We start from the raw sequence: 21,078 nt of genomic DNA on the forward strand, positions 1-21,078 counted from the left end.
ATAAGTTGAAAACTCCTTGCTTTTTCGATAGAACAGGAAGCATTGGGAAACTCACTTCCAAAATATTTGAAACTCTATTCCTTTTACTGGAAAGTCCGATGCTTCCTCCTTATTTCCCAAAAACGTCTCTCTGGCTTATCAATTTCCACTCGACCTACAATTTTTCACATTAAAAAATTATAATTTTTTTATATCAAGATTTTATATGTGCTCACTGTCATTTCTTATTTGCTTTCACGCTTCAAATTGATTTCTGTGTTCTCTTTGCATTTTTTATGCACTTGCATAATCGCTTAACAATTATATCCCGCTTCCCGCTTCATACTTTTTAACACACTTCCCCGTTTCTGCTTTACACATCAGATCTTGTATCCATTTAGTTTCCTGGTAACTATGGTCCAAACCAAGGTGATGGTTTCTCTGTGTAATCCACAAAAATAAAAGGATGAGGCTAACCCTAGTCCATCCTGACCTGAGACTCAACTGGGAGTTCTGTTTCCTTTTTTCAAGAAATTGCCCATAAGAAACAAATATAGGTGATCCTAGCCTAGGGGTCTTGGGTTTAAACTTCAAAGTCCATTGGAAACCAAAAAACGAAAAACAGAGAACAAAACATGAAGAAACATCATGGTTTAGACAATCTTCAAAACATAAATGGTAAATGCCATAGTCTAAGACTGCCTAAATGAATCTTTCAAAAAAAAAAACAAGACTGCCTAAATGAACACGATTTCTATTAAACTAGTTTACATGCTATTATGGACTTACAATATAACAATGGAACGAAATAGTAAAAAAAAGTGCAAAATAAATTTATGGTGTTTTTTCCAACATGATACTATTGCCTTGGAGAAAGAGAGAGAGTTGGCCATCTTCATCTCCAATTGTTACTGTGGAAGACAAGGTGCTTTACATGCTGTACAAATACTTCGAACTGCCAAACTTCTGATGACTCCTATTGAGGCTATAAGAAAAATCCTTTATCTCTTCACATTCAGGTATGATAATAGTCATCTCTTAGCATATGACAGGTATGGATCCTGAGCTAAAGTCAATACATCAGGCCTTTCAGCTTGGTTATAAGTCAAGCAGCGCCTTATAAATTCCTGGTATTTTGCATGTACAGAAGTCAGCAACGTGCACACCAGAGTTTGTAAATTTTCTTTGGTTTTTGTCTTTGTGACAAAGATTAAAACAAATAAAAAAAGTAGACATCTATTTGATAAGTAATGAGCACAATTAAAGATGCCTGGGTTCGTCAACTCTGGCACTCATATAATTAAATAACTATTTATAAAATGTCAGCAAAATAGATTTTGTTTACAATCAAGAAAAGTTGGGAAATGTGCGAGTATGTGCAAGAGTGTTTTTGGGCGTATGTGCAAGTGTGTGTGTGTGTGTGTGTGTGTGTGTGTGTGTGTGTGCGTGTGTGTGTGTGTGAGAGAGAGAGAGAGAGCTCAAAATTGAGATCACGCCACCATTCACACCCTGACATGATGTTAGTTTCTAACTTTTCTGTGGTAAGAACCAGGAACTCACTTTTGCCTCATTTGAGACTGCAGGTTTTGATGGAAATTCCACTTTGCGGGCTCTAATAATAGTATCCTCACGAAGTATCCGCTCTTGGGTTTGATCATGGCCAAAAGGACGTTTACCAAACAGCATTTGGAAGAGGAGGACACCAGCTGACCAAACATCAACCTGAATCTCAAAGCAGAAGAAGAAAATGAGGAGCTGCAAATCGCAGCCAATCAGTCCTCTCAGACTTTTGAGTACAGTAAGCATTTGGAACCACTTCAGTTCATGTCTAGAATCAGATCACATGGACTAAGAAATCCGAGCAGAAGTGGGATGTTATTCGACTCATGATACATCCATGTCATGCTTCAGCTCACAGATTTCAAATTTCCTGAGGAAAAAAATAAGCCTATTCATGGAGTTACCAACCTTTGATGATATAAGAGGTGTCTTGTTAAGCTCAAAGCACTCTGGCGGCAGATACCTAGAAATGAAAAGAGTGCATCAGCAGGATACATAAAAGTCAAACTTGCAAATAATTGATAAAGGGTATTGCACAAAGACATGAAGTTTTGAGGTATTACTAAAAGAAGGAAGATAACATCTAAAACCATCAAATCAACATAACTCTTTTTGCAATGTATTGGAAGAATTAATGATCATTTTGAAGATATTTAAAAGGACATTACACCAAAACGAAACTTTGAGGGTATCAATGGAAATTAACATCCAAAACCATCAAATCAGCAATAAGCAGTGTTTTTGCACTGGATATATCTGCTGATGGCTTATACATTCCTTGGAGAAGCAACCATCACAACACTAGGGAAAATCAAATGTCCAAAATGTAATCATTTAGAACCACATAATTAAGCCAATAATGCATTACAAAGTTACCTCTGTCATGATTACAATGGAAACATTATGCTAATAAAAAAAATTTGATATGACGCTACTGAAGGTTGGTACAGGAATAAAAGAACTGAAGTTTTATTTTGCATAATTTTGCAACTTGTTTCAGTTTTCTCAATTGTCAAATGCCTACACATAGCAGCCACTACTTAGGTTGAAAATAAAAAATAAGGCATGCCTTTGAAAATTGAGTTTGGAATGTGGGAAACATGAAGCTATGAAAACTTAAGCATCAACAACATAATTTCTTTACCACCGAGGTAAGCAGGGTTCTGTGCCAAGCTGAAGGCCCAGGTTCAAATCCCTCTGCCACATGGGGCTTAAGAGATATCTGGTAGGGGTCTGCCTAACCCCAGCTTGCCTATAAAAAAAAAACATTATTTCTTTGATTTGTTTACCAATATGTGCCGGCTCCTTGGGAAGTCAGTTCCATCCCTTGGGATCCCACATCATCATCCACTATCTTGCTTAGACCAAAGTCGGTTACTTTTGCAACACCGACATCATCAAAAAGAACATTCCCAGGCTTCAAGTCATAGTGAATAATCTTTTGCAGCCTCTTGTTCAAGTATACAAGCCCTTGAAATATCTGAGCAATTATAATCCTGGCCTCCTTCTCTGGCAGTATTGGTGTTGTCTTGAGGACTGCGTCAAGATCTTTCCCTATGGAATAAAAGCAGATAAGGACACAAGGCACAGTAATGACCAACAATGATCAAACAGTCCTAGAGAAAGATATCTCGCAGCAACACAAAATACAAGTACTTAATGCATGCTGTCACACTTCAACCAAAAAAAGAAAATGAAAGAAAACATATATTCCTTGGATATACAAAGCAAAAAATTTGTGTGAACATGCCGTTTTGGCTATAAAAACTGGTTGCAAAGAACCAGCCAGGGTAACAGATGGACCAGGAATGTGGGGAAGAAAAATATCAATTCCAATAAAAATTATTTGTAATGTGAAGCCTATTAATTTCACCAGGGGTTCACATCTTGTTGATACCATATGGTTTTTATAAAAGCCCCTTTTACATTGCAAAATTTTTTCTCAAGCTAATATTTGCATTTTAGGAAATGAAAGATTTTAACACCACATCCCCCAATAATCCAATATAGAAGTTAACTATGCAGAGTTAGCCTTAGCAAGTCTTCTTGAAGATTAGATTGTGAAAGCATGTGCATCTCACAATCTTCTGATCATGCAGAAGCAGGCCCTACAGAAAGTGATTGCACTAAGGTTTCATTCACATGCAAAATGCATTTTCTTTCATGGAAATATACTGAATAGACTATTTCCAAAGCCAAATTGACTGCAAGGATAAATGTCCCAAAGCTAGAACTGATCCATGAAAAACAAAATATAGTTTCCTGTATAAATGTGAACTTCCTTGCATTAACCAAATGAATACGAACTTCACAAACAAGTGGTTAAACAACTAATGATAATTATCCAAGTGCAGTAGTTTTTTCCCCTTTGAAATGGAAGCATATATAGGTAAAAATGCAATCACTGTCAAACCAGTTAAGTATGTACCACTGCAATATTCCAAAACAGTGCAGAAAGTATTGTGGTCAATCTCAAAGGTGTCCCACAGCCGCACAATGTGATGGTGCACAAGGTTCTTATGAATATTGTACTCTCTAATTGCATGCCGTATATAACTTTGCTTCTTCTCTTCGCTCCATTGTGCATTCAGGCCATGTAGCTTACATGCCACATATCTATACTCCACCAAGTCATAAGCCTGCCCCAAAGTGATGCACTTCAGATCACTGCAAGAAAGTATGTTCTCGCAATTGCCTTTACAGGCAACATATAATAATATAACCATATCTTGCTAAGAAATTCCTGGTGTCTGCGTCAGGAAATTCCCTAGTAAAAGATACCTTAAAAACATTACTTTAACATGCCAAGCACAAAAGATTAGAAATATCGCACCTTGTACACCTCACTAAAACCTCCTTTTCCAAGAAGATTTAAAAGGAAATAACGGTAGTTCAAAATCTGGTAATTATTGAAACGAGATCCATCCTCATCTCTTATACGCTTTAGCTCACGTATATGCCTTCCCTTCTCAAGTTCATAACGATCTTTCTCCCTCAGCAATGCTTCTTCTTCCTATAAGGACCAAATAATGCTATTGAGATATGTCCTCAACCGTCAAAAACTAGGTCTGCATAACCACCAACTACATGCCACAGCTTCTTTCCAGGTAAAACACTCAATGGTTGCAAGTAAATCCCAACTAATTGCACACGTTGTTGGCAACCTCACATGTTTGACGACCACAGACAATTGCCTGCATCACCTTCAAACAATACAACTTTGGCTGCTAAAATACAACAAAGGAATCCATACTTACACGCTTAATGCTCAACAGCCGTGATTTGCAAATCTCATCCTGAATGAGAAAGTCTTCTTCTGGTATCCCAGATTCATGGTCACTTCCATCACCCTTATCTGCATAAATAAATCATGTAAAAAAAAAAGGTTCCTTCACAAAATAGATCAGAAATAGGAAAATATTACAAGATGAACATGTATTGAATTAAAGAATACCACATATCATTCATCAAACAGATCTAGATAAACCGGTTATAAGCTACAAGCTCAATTCAACAACACATCAAAAAATAAACAATAGCTGGGAGTCCAAATGGCACAGGCACCCTTCATCCGAAGATCTACTCCGCCATTCTCCACAATTTGCACTTAGACCAAAATATAAATTTCAGAAAACGAAAAAAAGTATATGCAAGCAGTCTAATGCACAAATAGAGTTAGCTGGGTTCAATCTATACTTGCTTTGAGAATAGCCTAAATGAACAATTTCACTCTCTAGAAAATCTCTTGCTCAGCTCCCACAACCCTGACACGCTAAAGCACCTGCTTTGTTGCTTAGCTCCAACAACTTTGCCCACTTGACAAACTTGCTTCACAGCTCACTCTAAATGACTTGGGTCGAAATGTGTTACCTCTAAGAGATGAAGCACTGCTATCCAAATGGCTTGGATGCAAGTGGGTCTAAGTGCAGAATGCACTTCCACTAAGTCATAATTGGGTTACTGCAGTCCTTGGATTACCAAAGTTTGGTGACTGTACCTGTACCTAAGCCATTGTTCACAGACTTCTATTCTATTTTTAAGTGAAGTGTCCTTCCTCATAGAAGATTTGCTCACCATAAAAAATAATATAATAATGTGACTAATGCATGGCAAAAGAGAAAGCCACCTCAACTAAGAGAAATATCCCCATCATTTTCTACACATATCCATCGAGGTGGACCTTGACAAGGCACAGACAGAATATGCCATAGTCTGTCATTAGGCTTGCCTCACGCATAGCCTTTACACAATTAAAACAACGTTTGAGTTAGGAATGAAAACTTACATACAAGTACATTTTCATTTTCATGATCTCATTAGATAATCTACCATATGAATCACCCAATATTCGAGTCACATTTTGCTCATAACACTTCTTACAACAACAACAACTACGCCTTCATCCCAAAACAATTGGGGTCGGCGATACGAACCAAAAAAGAAAATCATTCTGGGTCTTCCACATGAATCCTTCTCCTCCAATCATTTCTATCCAATGCCATGTCCTCGGCGATATGAACCAAAAAAGAAAATCATTTTGGGATTTCAAGAAGTGTTATGAGCAAGGCGTAAAGAGTAAGCCTCAGATTTTTTTTAAACTTAAAAAAATCTTTAAAAAATATCTAAAAATACAAATAAATAGAAAAAAATGCTTTATTGATGAAGCAACAACCAATAAGAAATAGAAAATCTCAAATAAATATCAAAAAATGTGATATTAACATGTAAAAGTAACATTAATGCAACAATTTGATCCAATATAAGAATCACAAGCTGGATAAAAATTGTTTTCCATGGAAGAAAATCAGTAATAGCATACAAAAAATAATCTTAACTTAATACATGTTTAAACAATAGCAAACAGAAAAAATCCATATTCACTAAGTTACAGGAATGAAAATCTTAACTTAATATTAATACATGTCTATGATTCCAGTTTATGAAAATCTTAACACCACTAAACCAATTCTAGTTTTTATTGATAGCCCTACTGACAATATAATTCAGTTTTTGTGTTCTAATATCACAAACAGGCACAATTTCAAGGCACCATCAGATCCAGATTTAAATTGAAAAAAGGTGAAAAGTGAAAAAAGTCAATAGAACATTCATGAATAGGAGTAGGACACACAATCTTTACAAAAATTAACATATACACAGTCAATTACATGTACATACATAATCACATGCACAGTCAATTAATTGCACAGAGGAAGAAGAAGAAGGAAGAGGAAAGAAGAAGAAAAAAAAGAGGAAAGAAGTGGCAGCAGAGGAAGGGAAGAAGAAAAAGAAGAAAGGAGGAAGGAAGAAAAAGAAGAAGAATAGAGGAAGGACAGAGAAAGGAGGAGGAGGGAAGAAGAAGAAAGAAGGGAAAAAAAGGAGGAAAGAAGAAGAGGAGGCCGGCAACAAAGGAAGGGAAGAAAAAGAAGAAGAATAACAGAGGAAGAAGGAGAAGAAAAAAGGAAGAAAGAAGAAGCGATAATAGAGGAAGGGAAGAAGAAGAAGGACAGAGGAAGGAGGAGGAGGGAAGAAGAAGGAAAAAAAGAAGGAAAGAAGATGCAGCATCAGAGGAAGGAAAAAAGAAGAAAAGGAGGGAAGAAAAAGAAGAAGAACAAAGGAGGAAAGAAGAAGAAGAAACGACAACATAAGAAGGGAAGAGGAAGAGACGAAGAAGAGAGAAAGAGAGGAGTTCGTACCTGACGTCGTTGGTGAAGAGGGCGGGGATTGGGGAGCAGAAGGAAGGAGACAAAGGGGGCCTGCCCTAGCATCGGACCTCCCTCCCCCTTTTGTTTAATTTGTTTTTAATTTAATGTTGAGGCGTGCGCCTCACCTTGAGGCGTGCCTCAAGCATAATAGTGCCTTAGGCTTGAGCCTCAAGGCAAAAATCCCCTTGCCTTGAGGCGAGGCATGCTTTTTGCGCCTTGAGGCGTGTTTTCAACAAGGTTGTTTAACAGCTTAGCACTTGCAACAGAGATTTTCTTGATTTGTAGTTTAATATTGTATGAGCAGTCCAGGGATCCATGACCTGACAAGATATGTCATTGACTTTCCTTGATGCTAGTAATGGCTCAATATCAAAAGAAAATACTCTTATGTTTATGTACCAACATTTGGTTTTGAGTACTCTTTGCAAAATGAAGCATAGATAGGAACAAGTCAATTTCATGTTAAAATGTACTGTCTCAACTAATTCCACATAAATCATCATCAAGAAGCACTCAGTAACAGCCATGCCGCTTGAAACAAATAAAAGTGAGATCAAAACATCCTTGAAAAATTAACATTTTGGCTGGCCCTCCTTCCTTCCTAAGCGATACAATAAATCAAGGACTTATAAATTTCGTAAGATCTTCAGAAACTCCACCTCCACCTTTGAACAGATATTCATCATGCAGATGTCTACATATACAGCAACTACCATTAGCTGCCCATTGTAATTTTCAAGAAAAAAATACTTCAACTGTTTCAAAATGTAATATCTATGAATGCTCCTTTTCCCATTTTGCTGACAATTATGCACTAGAAAAACTGAGAAATAGAAAACTAAGTTTATACTCAACAACAGTTCCAAAATAGAAGTTGCACATCAAACCAACAACTAATAGTTATGAACAACAGTAACAGAAGTAGAAAAATCCAATCATTTTAACTGGATACACTTTAGGAATGCTGGCCAAGGAACTACCAGACTGTCGCTTTTTCAGTGATTTCCTGTGCCTCTCAATAGCCTCCTTTGCATCCCACAAATTCCTCTGAACAGAAAAGGAATAAAAGGTAATATAATAATAAATAACGGCGAAAACTACCAAAAGAATTTCTTGGCACATAGAGAAGCAATATGAAAGGATATGAATGCTTTGAACCTCACCGAGGACATGGCGTTGGATAGAAATGATTGGAGGAAAAGGATTCATGTGGAAGACCCAAAATGAATTTCTTTTTTGGTTCATATCGCTGACCCCAATTGTTTTGGGATGAAGGCGTAGTTGTTGTTGTTGTTGTTGTTGTATAGAGAAGCAATATCAAATCAAGTCAAAAGATTGCAATAGCAGACCCAACATGAGAGATAGTACCAAAGCTTTGGTCATCAACAGCTCCAGCATTTAGAACTAACTTACTGTTCATCCTTTTAGTGAAATAGAAAAAAATTCTCACGAAAACCTAATAGCATCACCTAGAAAGAGAATTCAATAGTCTTAGAGGAAAACAAGAACCAGGAAACGCAAATGGCCTTCACCCTGGTGAAAAGAGCAGCACTGAGTAAAGTGGGGGACATTTAGAGGTCACACAGAAAGCCCATCCACAGATTATGTAATTACATTCAAGAACACTTCATAGATAACATAATCAGCATAAAATTGCTCAAAAGAGCACATGGCCTACATCTGCTCCAGAAAGAGAGACACAAGATGGATTTGAATATAAATGGAAACTGCACCATTCAGAATTTTTTAGTAATTTATTTTTAGCTGCTTAAGTTTTCTCAGTCATCAATCTCATTACCGCTATATATTTTTGACAAAAACTATTTTTGAAATGTGATTCCGGTCATTATTTAAGTGTGCTCCAAGTAAGGAGCCTATCTTATATTCTAGTGGAACCAAGGAGGACATACTATGCTACAGTGACAACCTTCCTCAGCTAAACAGCAAAGGACTGTTTAAAAAGAACCCCTTTCTGAATAGTTCTTCACATCTTCCTAGAGAGTTCCAACTTGATAAACTGCTGAGTCACCCATATGTACTTCTCCAAATCTAGTTTCACCAACTTCAATTTCATTAGTATTTATGGTAACAAGCAAATTACAATAAAACACAGGTTGGATCCTTTTTCCTGCAAAAGACACATTACCCTAACCAAGCAAATGATTGTTAAATTCTCCTATCAATGGTGTTCTCTAGTGATGAACCTTTTTGATCTTTTCTATGATTACTAATTTATGGTCCTCCAATAAACTTGCTTACTTTACTCTTTTCAACCATCTTTTTTTTCGGGATCAGTTGGAATCTGCATCTCTACTACTTAACACACACACTCCAATAAGTTTTTTTTTAAATTTCTTCTACCAAAGAGCAGTAACATTAGAAGAATGGTGTAAGTGAAGGCATATGATGAAGGTCATGGGTCCACTAGTGGCACTTGAGCTGGTACATGCATGTGTTATTTCTTCTTATTTAGATTTACTACGTTGTTTTTAGTTAGCAATAATCATATATTGTTGAAACCACAGAAACATGAGTGGTCATAGCAGAGGCAACAGTAGCCTAAAGTTTATGAAAGCCATCCTCAAGTAGCAGAATAGAAAAGTAAATAACAATCTTTGACATGCTGGCAGAAAAGAAAATTACAAAATCATGTGTTGCTTCAGATGCAACGGTCTTAAAATGTTTCATCAGGAAGAAAGGCTGCTAAAGGAAATCATGATGAATCATGAAGGAAACGCTCAAACAAAAATGTCCAGAGGAACATACAAGTTGAGTTTGAACATCCTTAAGTGCTTGGCCATCCTCCCATGTCTCAGATATAATTGTTCCAGCTCTGCAACAAGCATGAAAATACTTAGAACAGAGCTTACACAAGTAGGCATGTGTGCATACACGGAGTCACTATCATCCAACAAGCAGTTATCACCACAACCTCAAGCTGGACTCTTTCTCAATTCTCACCCATTTTTTATAACAAAATCTGACAGCCAACCAGACCTATTCAGGCAGGCAAGGAAGCTCAACGTGCCAAGCAAACTACTGAATGTCTGGTTTAATTGATTGATGAACTGCAGTAACTCAGACATTTCATCAGGTCTAAAACATGAGCATGCACCAGTATATGGGTTCCTTTGCTGTCTTTAGGGAGGTAGCTTATATTGAGGTAAACTTTTCCTGGTTCTTATAAAAGTATATAATTGAGATGCTAATGTAAACCAGTGGACAAGAAATAGAAATATATCAAACACAACATTTACCTTAAGAATTCAAAAACCTAGAAAGAAGGAACCAATATGTTGGTATTTGCAAAGCATTCACCTCGGAAGGCAATATGTTATTTTCAGATTTGTGGAGTATTTATTACATCAGGGTATAGAAATAACTTCTCTTTCTTCTTGGTAACTAGAGTTTTCTGTGATTGTCAGTAGAATAATGTTGTTATTTTCATTGAATTTTACTAATTTTAAATGGCATTATAGCCCCAACAGATGATCCTTGAAAGGAAGAAAAATGAACCAGAGCTTGTTCAACAATAATTCTTCTAAAAATATCCGACTCATACTCTGTGGCATTGCCTTCTTATTGAAACCTTAATTGTATTCCAAGTCCCTTGAGATGTAGATGTTGAATCAACTGAAATGCAGGTGCATAATGGTGGATAAGAACCTTGCAGAACATAGTGGGTTATAATAATCAGGAATGGAAAAAAAAACATTCGTTAGCTGTTGCACAATATGTATTTAGTGAGACTTATGCCTTCTTTGGCAATGTATCGGTTGTTATATATCATAAATACAACTAAATTTCCCTTTTTCCTACATTGGAATTTTTTTTCACCCCATGGTGTTTGTTTACATGCTATCAAAGCCCTCCAGGGCATCCACGGCAAGAAAGGGGAACTTAAGGCTTCTTCAGCAATAAATGATAAACACCCTACCATAAACATCTCATTCCAACCCATAGTGGCAGTTTGAACTAATGAGGCTTGGAGGCCTTGTGAGAATAAGCAACTAGTAGTCACCTAGTGCACCCCAAGAGGCTTCATATTGTTTCGCTCACCCAAGATAGACTGAACTAGAGACCCAACTCCCTTATTTAGTACAAAGGACAATAAAATATGTCCAACAATGACAGACTAAACCTCACTACAACAAAAATTACACTTAAACGTGAGCACCTCAGTTAGTTTTGCTACAATAACAATCTTCATTAAATGTAACTTGGGTAGAAGCATTCGATGAAGAAATAGAAATCAAAACCAGCCACAAGCAAATCATCAAAGATAAACCATTCATTCTTCACCATGGAAAGACAGCTGATATAGAAGAGATTACCTAATCACACCCACATTACCAAGCCTCAAAGAATCCTGACGTATCTTCATCCTTGATTCTTGCCTTTCTGCTTTGGCAACCGAAATCAGTAGATCCGACAACACCTTCATCCTCTGCCCAAGAGAACAAATTCTATAAGCCAGAGGCCCAGACTTAAAAAAATCAAATGCAGAAAAATCAACCTCAACAAAACCAAAGAACAACACAGCATGTTTCATAGCAAACAAAATAAACTATAGCGGAACAAATACTGAAACTGAGATATCATTCATCTGTGGTTCTAGAAAGGGATTTTCAAAGGCAAATATATAGCAGGTAAAAGTAATAAGGTCTACTCCATTCAACTTCAAAGACAGAAGAAGTTGCAAAATTTCAGAATGTATTCCTACAATACGCAATAGAAGACGTTTCAACATGTCATAAAAGTGATTTAGACTGTCCGGCAGTAGGCAATGTATGCTCACGACTCAGAATTTTTTTCCATGAGGAATGGGGAAACCACCCCCGAAATTAGAGACCTAATCCCGCTGGCTGATCACGTACTTACGGTCGCTGTCCCAACGGTGTAAAGTTGTAAACCCATAGAGCACCCCTTGCCCCCAGGGAGTCACCTTACTTCGGCATAAGCAAGGGGCATGATGCCCTTACTCTTGATAATGCAAGGAGCTGACAACCATAAGAATGGAACCTTGACCACCCGGCAAGCAGCAAAGGCCCCCTCCCACTACGCCAAACCCCAGAATTGAGGGGAAAAAATGAACAGAACTAGCAGCATCAACCTTTTATGGCCCAAGAAAACAGCTGGAAGGAAAAGATATGGTCAGAGACTAATATCTACACCATAGAACATAACACATTTCAGCTTATCCTCAAAATGCTAGGAGATAATAGGAGGTGATCCAATGAAAACACCATTTGTTTGCATGAACTTCATTCCAGATTCAGATCTTATCCCAGGCAACTCACAATATAAGCTTTGACAAAACTCCAGAAGTTAGTAGATTAGAAACACATTAGTGGTGAATTGCAAGACAACCTTTGGCTTCATTTGCTGCTCTTGCTCTTTAAAGTCTCGCAGTTCCTGAGTTCACATCACAAATTTGTGAGCAAAACAATAATTGCTTTGTTCTGAAACTCCAAAACAAGAACAACCAAGAAAGGATATATATATATATATATATATATATAGAGAGAGAGAGAGAGAGAGAGAGACAGAGAGAGTTCTCCACCTTCTCCAATTGGCGATGCACCCCTTGATGGTCTGAAGCTTCTTGGTGAGCTTTAGAGAGTTCTTCTTCCAAAGATGCAATTTTTCCTTTCAAAAATGCTATCTCTTCCTAATAGAGGAACAAAAATAAGATAGGTGAAAAAATTGACAATCAATCATACACGTTTACAGGCATCTATCCAAACAGTACATCACTGGATAGAATAATATTCCAACAAAAGGGGAAAGTAACAAGATGCCTGTCCTCATTAGACTAAAATTATAAATAGCTAAACAATCTGATCAGATACATGAACAATTACAAGGACTAGAAAAATAGAAAATGTACAAAGAAATTAAATATTTTTAGCAACTATTCTCCAAAGGCAAGAGGAAGGACAAATACCTAATGTAAAAGTTATGTAACTATAAATTTGTCACCATAAGAAAAATAACTTTGAGACAAAAAAGCAACATACTTGCATAGAAGCCCTCTCCTTCAACCAACTCTCCTGCAGTCAAGTTAAAAATAATCAGCAAATGAAAGGGGCACCAATGGCATTTAAGCAGTCAAATATAACAAAATAAAAGGAAATTTGTTCTCAAAGTATCATCATCCAACAGATTGGCGTATAGAGATCCAGTGAATAAGCATATGCACATCCATAAGGGTGAAGACAGAACATGAAGAATAATGTATACAGCCATAGATTCAAGCACTAACACTTTCTGCATTTCAAACAGATCCTAGAGCTTGTAACAGGTACACTGAAATTATAAATATTCTGTCAACTATTTACGACTCCAGGCTTTGAGAATGTGATACTTAGTATCAGATTTCAAAACAAGAAAAGAGAAAGACAATTGCTTAACCTGATTAGATGTGGATAGACTCATCGTTGCTTGAAATAACACATCTGATGATTCTGACCCAATCTAGTTGAATCAAAAAATAAAGAGGCAAAAAAGGAGAATAAAATAAGTCAAATACGAGAAACATAAAGCACCATCGCACACATGCACACACACACAGAGGCAATAATGTAACATAGCTCAACGGCAGAACAAGTACCTTATGCAATGAGCTCTCCAAATGACCGTTTGACAGTGGAAATAAAGAAAGAGAAGCTTGGGGACGTGATTGATCACAGGCCTTTGGACCACGCCCCCTCCCTATTATTGACCGTCCTCTGCCACGACTATTTTTTCTCCTGCTTCCATCATTTGAACTAATTTGTAGATCCATAGCCTCTATAATCCTTTCCCTTCCATCAATACCCTTCAGAAATAGCAATTTTTAAATGCATTAATGTTAAAATTAGTCCTCAAATTTAATGAAAAGGATATGCATTACCAAAAGATGAACCTGTAATTAATCACAATCAATTATTATGATATTATCATATTAAGATATCCATGCTATAATAAAGGTACATTATTATTACATGGAATGGGGTTGCAGTGAGTTTGTTTTCTAGTGAAAAATGCAGAACATGCCTTATAAGACAGCTCATTATATACATATAACTAACGCACACACATGCATGCACACATTCACAAACTCTCTCTCTCTCTCTCTCTCTCTCTCTCTCTCTCTCTCTCTCTCTCTCTATATATATATATATATATATATATATATATATATGAAAATGGGAATCATCCCACCCCCTTTTTTATTAGGTCATTGTTAATACCCTCCAAAAAACATAGTTTTAGGTGATTTATGCTCGATCTGAACTGTTACATGTTTATCAATGCTTATTTATTAAGAAACCAGATTTGGTTCAAATTGATTTGATGTAAGACTGTGAATATTTTTTATCACCAAAATTCAGTACAATATCAACCATTGATTTTTTTACCTCTTTAAAATACACATCTAAGCATAAAAATTCTTCATCAAATGCATGTTCTCTAGCGAGTAAAACAATGATAAACACATCTAACAGTTCAGATTTTAGGGGTGTCGACAGGCCGGGTTTGGTTCGGACCCAGATGGAACCAGACCTGGACCCAATTTTCGGGTATGGTATCAGGTTCTGACACGGGTCTAATCAATCCACTATAAGAGAAAGCATACCCGGACCCGATAAGAACTACATGAACCAGACCCGGACCATACCCGATAAAATAATATTTTTTATCATTTTTACATTTAAAAATTGTGGGCCTTAATCGGAACTCAGGTCAGGCCCGGGTCTGGTATAAAAATTTACAAACTATACCCGGATCCATGTATTAATCAGACCTTTGGGTCTGGACCCGGGTCTTAATCGGGTCTTCTTATGTGCAAACTTCCTAGCAAGTTGACGCTGCCTAAACAAACCAAACCAACTTCAGAACATTCTAGTCAACACTTACCAGCCAACACTTCAAGTGAAGAGGAAACCAATCAATTAGTGGGATAAACCTAGAAAGTCGGGGCTGGGAAAGATATCAGTTCTTTGTTGGAACCTTTTCTAGTAGGCCTCCCTCCCTCCTTGTGGTCATAGGATAAAAAGGGAAGGAATAGAGAGAACCATCGAGAATGGATATACAAGAAGAGAAAAGGGGATGAAGATATAAAAAAACATTTATCAGCAAGGGAATATACATACATATATATATGTGTGTGTGTGTGTGTGTTTATTTATTTGTTTGTTCATTTAATAAGGGGATGGAGGATAATTAGACTCTGAACCTGTTTTATGCAAGCCACATATGGCAACCAGTTTTTTCTTTTAAGGGAAAACTCATCTAAACACTTTTATATATTACACATACTCCATATGCTTACCTTTACGAGCCTACGCAAGTCAATAGGAGAATTCTCCATTATTTCTCCAAACCAGTATGCTATTATGTCTGGTAGGAGACCTCATGAGAGTAGAATTTTAGAAACAAGCCATTCATGTGATAACCTTGAAGAAGACTTGGGTTTTACACTCAAACTCGAACTAGAGAAGGCTTTTGATTATTGATTGGGCCTTTCGCTTGCATTGTATGAATGGAATGGGGACAGTGGATCGATGGAAGAGATGGATCCTTGACATTCAATCTTCACCATCAATCTCAATGGCCATTAATGGGGTATCTAGTGCTCTGATTTCTATGTCCTGTGGGCTGCACCAAGAAGAACCTCTATCTCTGACATTTTTCAACATTGCTTGTAAAAGTTTTAGTGCATTGATGAAGGAGGTGGCTTGTTTCATGAGAATGTTTCTTTACCAAGTATGCTTCAGCTAAACCATATCTTTTTAGCAAACAATGTGCTAATATAATTAGTCTATTTGTCGATCTTTCATCTACCCAAAATGCTCACTATGATATTGCTATTAAGTAGTGTTGGATTTTAAAATTGATTATTCATTTGTTGATTTGTCTATTAGTTGTTATATAGTAGTTTCTACTTACATCTTGAACCATTGATGGATTTTTGAAGCATTATTATATTGGCTGGTGATTGCGAGACCCCAATTCTTGACTGGAAAGGACCACATGGAGAACCTCTTTTGACCCATCCCTTGGCTAGATACAGATGTAGGGCAAAGCTTTTGGTGAAAACACATGGTGCCATTTTTAGGACCCTAAATATATATATATAGGATAATTCTTTGTTGCGGATGTCCATACGGTGTCAATAAGTTGAAACTCATAGGTGCAAGTTGTTTTGACTCAATCTGACCCTGTAGATGTGTTCAGCATACTTACTTTGATCTCTAACCCTTGGATCATGTTTTTTTGACAAAAAAAATACCATTTTTTAAGTCATTAAAAATTGGTGCCTTTATGACCATTGAATTTTTAATCATTAAAAAAAACCTGTATACACACCGGATTCGGGTGATTCAAAATGTAGATCATGCGTATAAGGTTAAATTCACTTAAAAGAACACAAGCAATAAGATATTGCTCATTTTAACTCATTGATACCATATGCAGGTCCGCACCAGAGACTTATCAATATATGTGTGTGTGTGTGTAATATGTATATATGTAGGTATGTAACTATGTACGTACGTACGTATGTATGTATGTATGTATTATGTAAAGAAAGGTGCAAAATCTATAGTCATATCAATTTCACAGCTCTCTTTTTCTCTCTTTCAGTTTCAACAACTGCTCACATTTTTTTTATTGGGGGTTTCCTATTTTGTCATGTTGGTATCTTTACTGCTGCTTGTGTATGCTTCGATGGATGTGTGGAAATACACTAAAAGATAAGATTCGGAACGAGGAAATACGTAAGAAGGTAGGCGTTGCATCCATTGAAAATAAGATGAGTGAGAATCGTTTATGATGGTTTGGGCATATTCGGCGAAGGCCTAATGATGCTCCGGTTAGAAGGATGGAGAAATGGGAAAATATATTAGCTAAAAGAGGTCGGGGTAGGCCTAAGAAGACTTGGATGGAGATGATAAGAAAGGATGTGAATGCTTTGAACCTCACCCAGGACATGACATTGGATAGAAATGATTGGAGGAGAAGGATTCATGTGGAGGACCCAGAATGATTTTCTTTTTGGTTCATATCGCCGGCCCCAATTGTTTGGGATGAAGGCATTGTTGTTGTTGTTGTTGTTGTTGTTGTTGTTGTGGTGGTGGTATCTTTACTGCTAGATTTGATGGGTAAGATCGGACATTGCTTATGAGACTAGATTTTGGACCTTCATTGGTTTGGTGGGCCCCTCCCCTTCTCATTTAAATTAATAAATGAATAAAAAACACAAATAAATAAATGTATGTATGTATGTGCCACTGGTAAATGAACCTAACCACTCTCACATTGGCTTGGTGTTGTTTGGTGGTGTGCTTGTTTGGTCTCATTAATACATGCTTCTCAAGCTAAAAACAAACATATTTTATTCTCTCACCATGTTTAACGAGTATAGTTCAAAACTTCGAATAGCTAGGAGTAAATAATGATGAGTTCATGTCTTCATGACTGCATTCTTTTGCTATATGATCATCCATAGCTATCCAGTAGGCCTCTATAGAAATGCTTTTTACGTAAGTCCATGCAAAGATATTTCATGGGTAATGGCAACTAAATTGCATAAAAATTTTGACCGATGCCAACTGTTTTGAGTTTTGACCTCTCCTTCGCTTTAAAATCAGCTCACATTTCCTCTCATCGCCAATTAAACTTGACGCAAATGCAAAACATTTCAAGATCAGCCATAGTCTCCACATTTTTTCAACACTGGCTTCTCATGGTCAAAGTTTTTTCCATACCAATCATACTTCACATCTAACAATTTGGATATGATGACTCGTTTTCTTAACCAATATGTTTTGATGCAATCTGAGGCATCCATTATTGTTATTTGAGATATATTTCATGCGCCATGGTAAATGAATCGTGATAAGACCATCAATATGGTCTAATCTACTTTAAAAGACATGATATAATAAGTCGATGAGATTTTGCTCAGTGGCAGCAAATTTGCAGTATGTGCCCCAAGAAAATTTTATATATAGTTATACCTTTCTTTTACACATTCTTTAATGAAAAACACAAAATTTGACAATTATTTTACGCTAAGCAACTTTGGATACCATCCGTAGCTTGCATTAATTCACATCATCAAGCTTACTTTAGAAATTTTATTAAAGAGCATGTCGCATGTATCCAAATGATCCTTCTTTGTTTCCAATGCACAGCTGCCAAATGCGACCTCTGATTCTTGTACGAATACAATAATACCTTTAGAAATAAAAACTAATGCAAGTCAACACTACACCAGGGCATTTCAAGAATTTTGGGGTAGAAATTATTAGGAAACTTGTTAATATGTGCAAAGAGTCATAAACACATGCATGCTTCCATGTATGTATCCTCTCGCTTGCTCACTAGCACATGTGCCCCCATGCACTCGCATAGATCAAAACATAAACCATTGACTAGGGACCACTAAGATTATAAATAATTCCTAAAAATAAGAAAAATAAATTATAGACACGAGAGATAGAAATAAAAGATTAATAACCAGTACTCGGTCATTAGAGGACAGGGTGATCTAGCAAGTTCCTTGAGTTATTTGTAGAGGACTTATAGTAATTGATCAAAAAATTCTGAGCTTAATAGAGCTTTTAATAATTAGTATTAGAATATGATGTTCAAAAGGAAACAATGTCTAAACTACATCTCTTGCTTCCTCTGCCAACATTGACACCATGGATTGGAGACATTGAATTTTTTGTTTGAATGAAAAGGAATCAAAAGAGTAAGATTATATATCCTTTCCCTCATGGGTCAGCGTCTGCAACAAACCAATTTAAAAGTAATGAGTGAAGGCCAGAAGAACAAAAGGTAGTCTCGTTGGAGACAAATAAAACTATAATTCATTTGTAAAATATAGGAATGTACATGGCAAAATCTCATTGACGGTTTTATTGTTCAACGTGTTGACAAACACATATCAAACAAACATTTGAGACATTGGTAATCATGCAGCTACATAGATGGAGATATGCAGAATGGTGAACTAGAAACCGGACACAGTGAGCATCAAAACAAAATAGAAGCAATTAATTCGTAGAAAAACAAAATCGGCAACCAGATAATTGCATTTAACACTAACAGTAAAAACAATCATTGGACAAACTACAGCAATTAGGAAGAAAGTTCAATATCGAACCCAAAAGCCACCATTCTCACATTCAAAGAGCAAGTACAAAAGTCCGCAATCTGAGCATCTCAATGTACCTCTGTCTGCTGAATGCCAGCTACCTGCTCCTCTTCATGAACCCTTGGCCTCTTATTAACATTGGGTTGTATCAAAAAATCCTCAACGATCTGAAAAAGTATGAAACAAACAGATCCCATCATCACATGCTGTTTCTGATAAGACACCTAACTTCTACCTAGCCGTAACCCAGATGCATTGTGCATGGGTCCAGTGTTATTCCGAACAAAGCTAAAAATTAAACAGGGGTAAGATCGCGGTTACGCTAACACTTGCCATATCAGATGCAGAAAAAGAACATGAATACAACCAACTCAATCGACGATTTATCGAAATACAGCAACCATGCAAACCCCCCCAAAAAATAAAATATATATTTTCTTGACATGCACAATCAAAAACCAGTATCAGTAGCCTGAATGTGTTTCCTTCAAGGCAATTGAAGAACAATCAAATTGATATACGTGACATATAACATATACAAATCTAAAATACGTGGAGATCAAGGAACTGAACCATAATAACAAACAACATTTCTCGGGCAAATACATGGGAAAAACGGAAACTAAATGGCAAAAGAAGAGACATTGGCAAAGAATGGCGCATACATCATCATCGGAATCACTCGATGGAGAAGGCTCGGGGACATCTTCGGGACTGTCGGGCTTCGGAGCAGAGGAAACCGATGGCCATGACGTCTGCACCGAGCTCGCGGCCTTCCCGGCCATCCTGGCTTCAAGCTTGGCAAGCTTGGAACTCAGGGAAGGGTCGGACTGGTTCGAATTCGATGAGAGGTGCATTAGGACCTCCTCAGACATGCTGATTCAGGACACCCCAACAAACCCCAAATGAGGAAAAAAAGAAAAATATACAACAAATAGAGATAGAAAACAACCCTATATGGGACCAAGGATGACTAAACCCAATCTTCTACTTGGGTAATTCGCCAAAATGGGAAGGTTTCTGACCAACAAATGGTTGCATGCAACCATGTTAAGCTTGTTTCGGTTGTATTGAGAAAGCAATCGGTTTCGGAATAGAAAGCGTTTGCGGGTAAATGAAGTAACTGCGCATCGAGAGGGGATCAAGGCCTACTGACTCTAGCAGTTGAAGGTTATCTCCCTTTTTCTGTCGCTCACTCTCTAGGGTTGGGGTGGTAGAAGGGTACTTCCGGCTAGGATTCCGGAGAATTAGGTTTCCGACAGAGGTTTCCGGCGAGGTAGGATGCGTTGGACGCGGTTTCCGGGGCCGAGCATCGCATTGAGCTGTGATCTCCGACGATGATAGTCGCCGATGGTGATTCCCGGCGAGTCAGAAGCCGGGCAGAAGTGAGAGAGAGAGATGTATCGATTTTGTCGGACCCGGATCCAGTGAATTTATTGGTGAGTGTCAGTCAATTGGTCCAATATAGGGTCCTTTTGAGTATTTGGATCTGGTTCTGGTTTGCTTGATTGGATATGCATTGAGTTCATGATCGCACGAACGGATATGATTACAGATTGCAGCTATAAAACGATGTTTTGTGTCGACTTGGGCTTTAGAACCAAATTGGATATGTTTCCTTCACTACTTTTTCACATGAGCTTGTTAGGGTACGCATATCAAATCAGACACTTAATCCACCTA

General features: G+C 37.2%; 1 protein-coding gene across 1 annotated transcript; it reads right to left on the reverse strand.

Annotated features, from left to right (window-relative positions):
* Positions 1 to 788: 788 nt before the first annotated feature.
* On the reverse strand, positions 789 to 20,800 carry LOC149829374 (serine/threonine-protein kinase TOUSLED-like). The gene is made up of 17 exons (XM_090017357.1): positions 20,061 to 20,800; positions 19,473 to 19,562; positions 13,858 to 14,064; positions 13,659 to 13,721; positions 13,265 to 13,297; positions 12,808 to 12,915; positions 12,615 to 12,659; positions 11,579 to 11,691; positions 10,011 to 10,077; positions 8,225 to 8,291; positions 4,797 to 4,894; positions 4,373 to 4,552; positions 3,968 to 4,178; positions 2,829 to 3,093; positions 1,948 to 2,002; positions 1,540 to 1,701; positions 789 to 1,106 (listed from the first exon to the last, which is right to left on the reverse strand). Exons 1-17 carry the CDS (start codon positions 20,268 to 20,270, stop codon positions 1,011 to 1,013), a joined length of 2,070 nt encoding a protein of 689 aa, XP_089873483.1. The 5' UTR covers positions 20,271 to 20,800; the 3' UTR covers positions 789 to 1,010.
* Between the last annotated feature and the right edge of the window lie 278 nt (positions 20,801 to 21,078).

This window comes from Nuphar pumila, chromosome 9 (assembly GCF_984573655.1).
Source record: "Nuphar pumila chromosome 9, dmNupPumi1.hap1.1, whole genome shotgun sequence".
Lineage (NCBI taxonomy): Eukaryota > Viridiplantae > Streptophyta > Magnoliopsida > Nymphaeales > Nymphaeaceae > Nuphar > Nuphar pumila.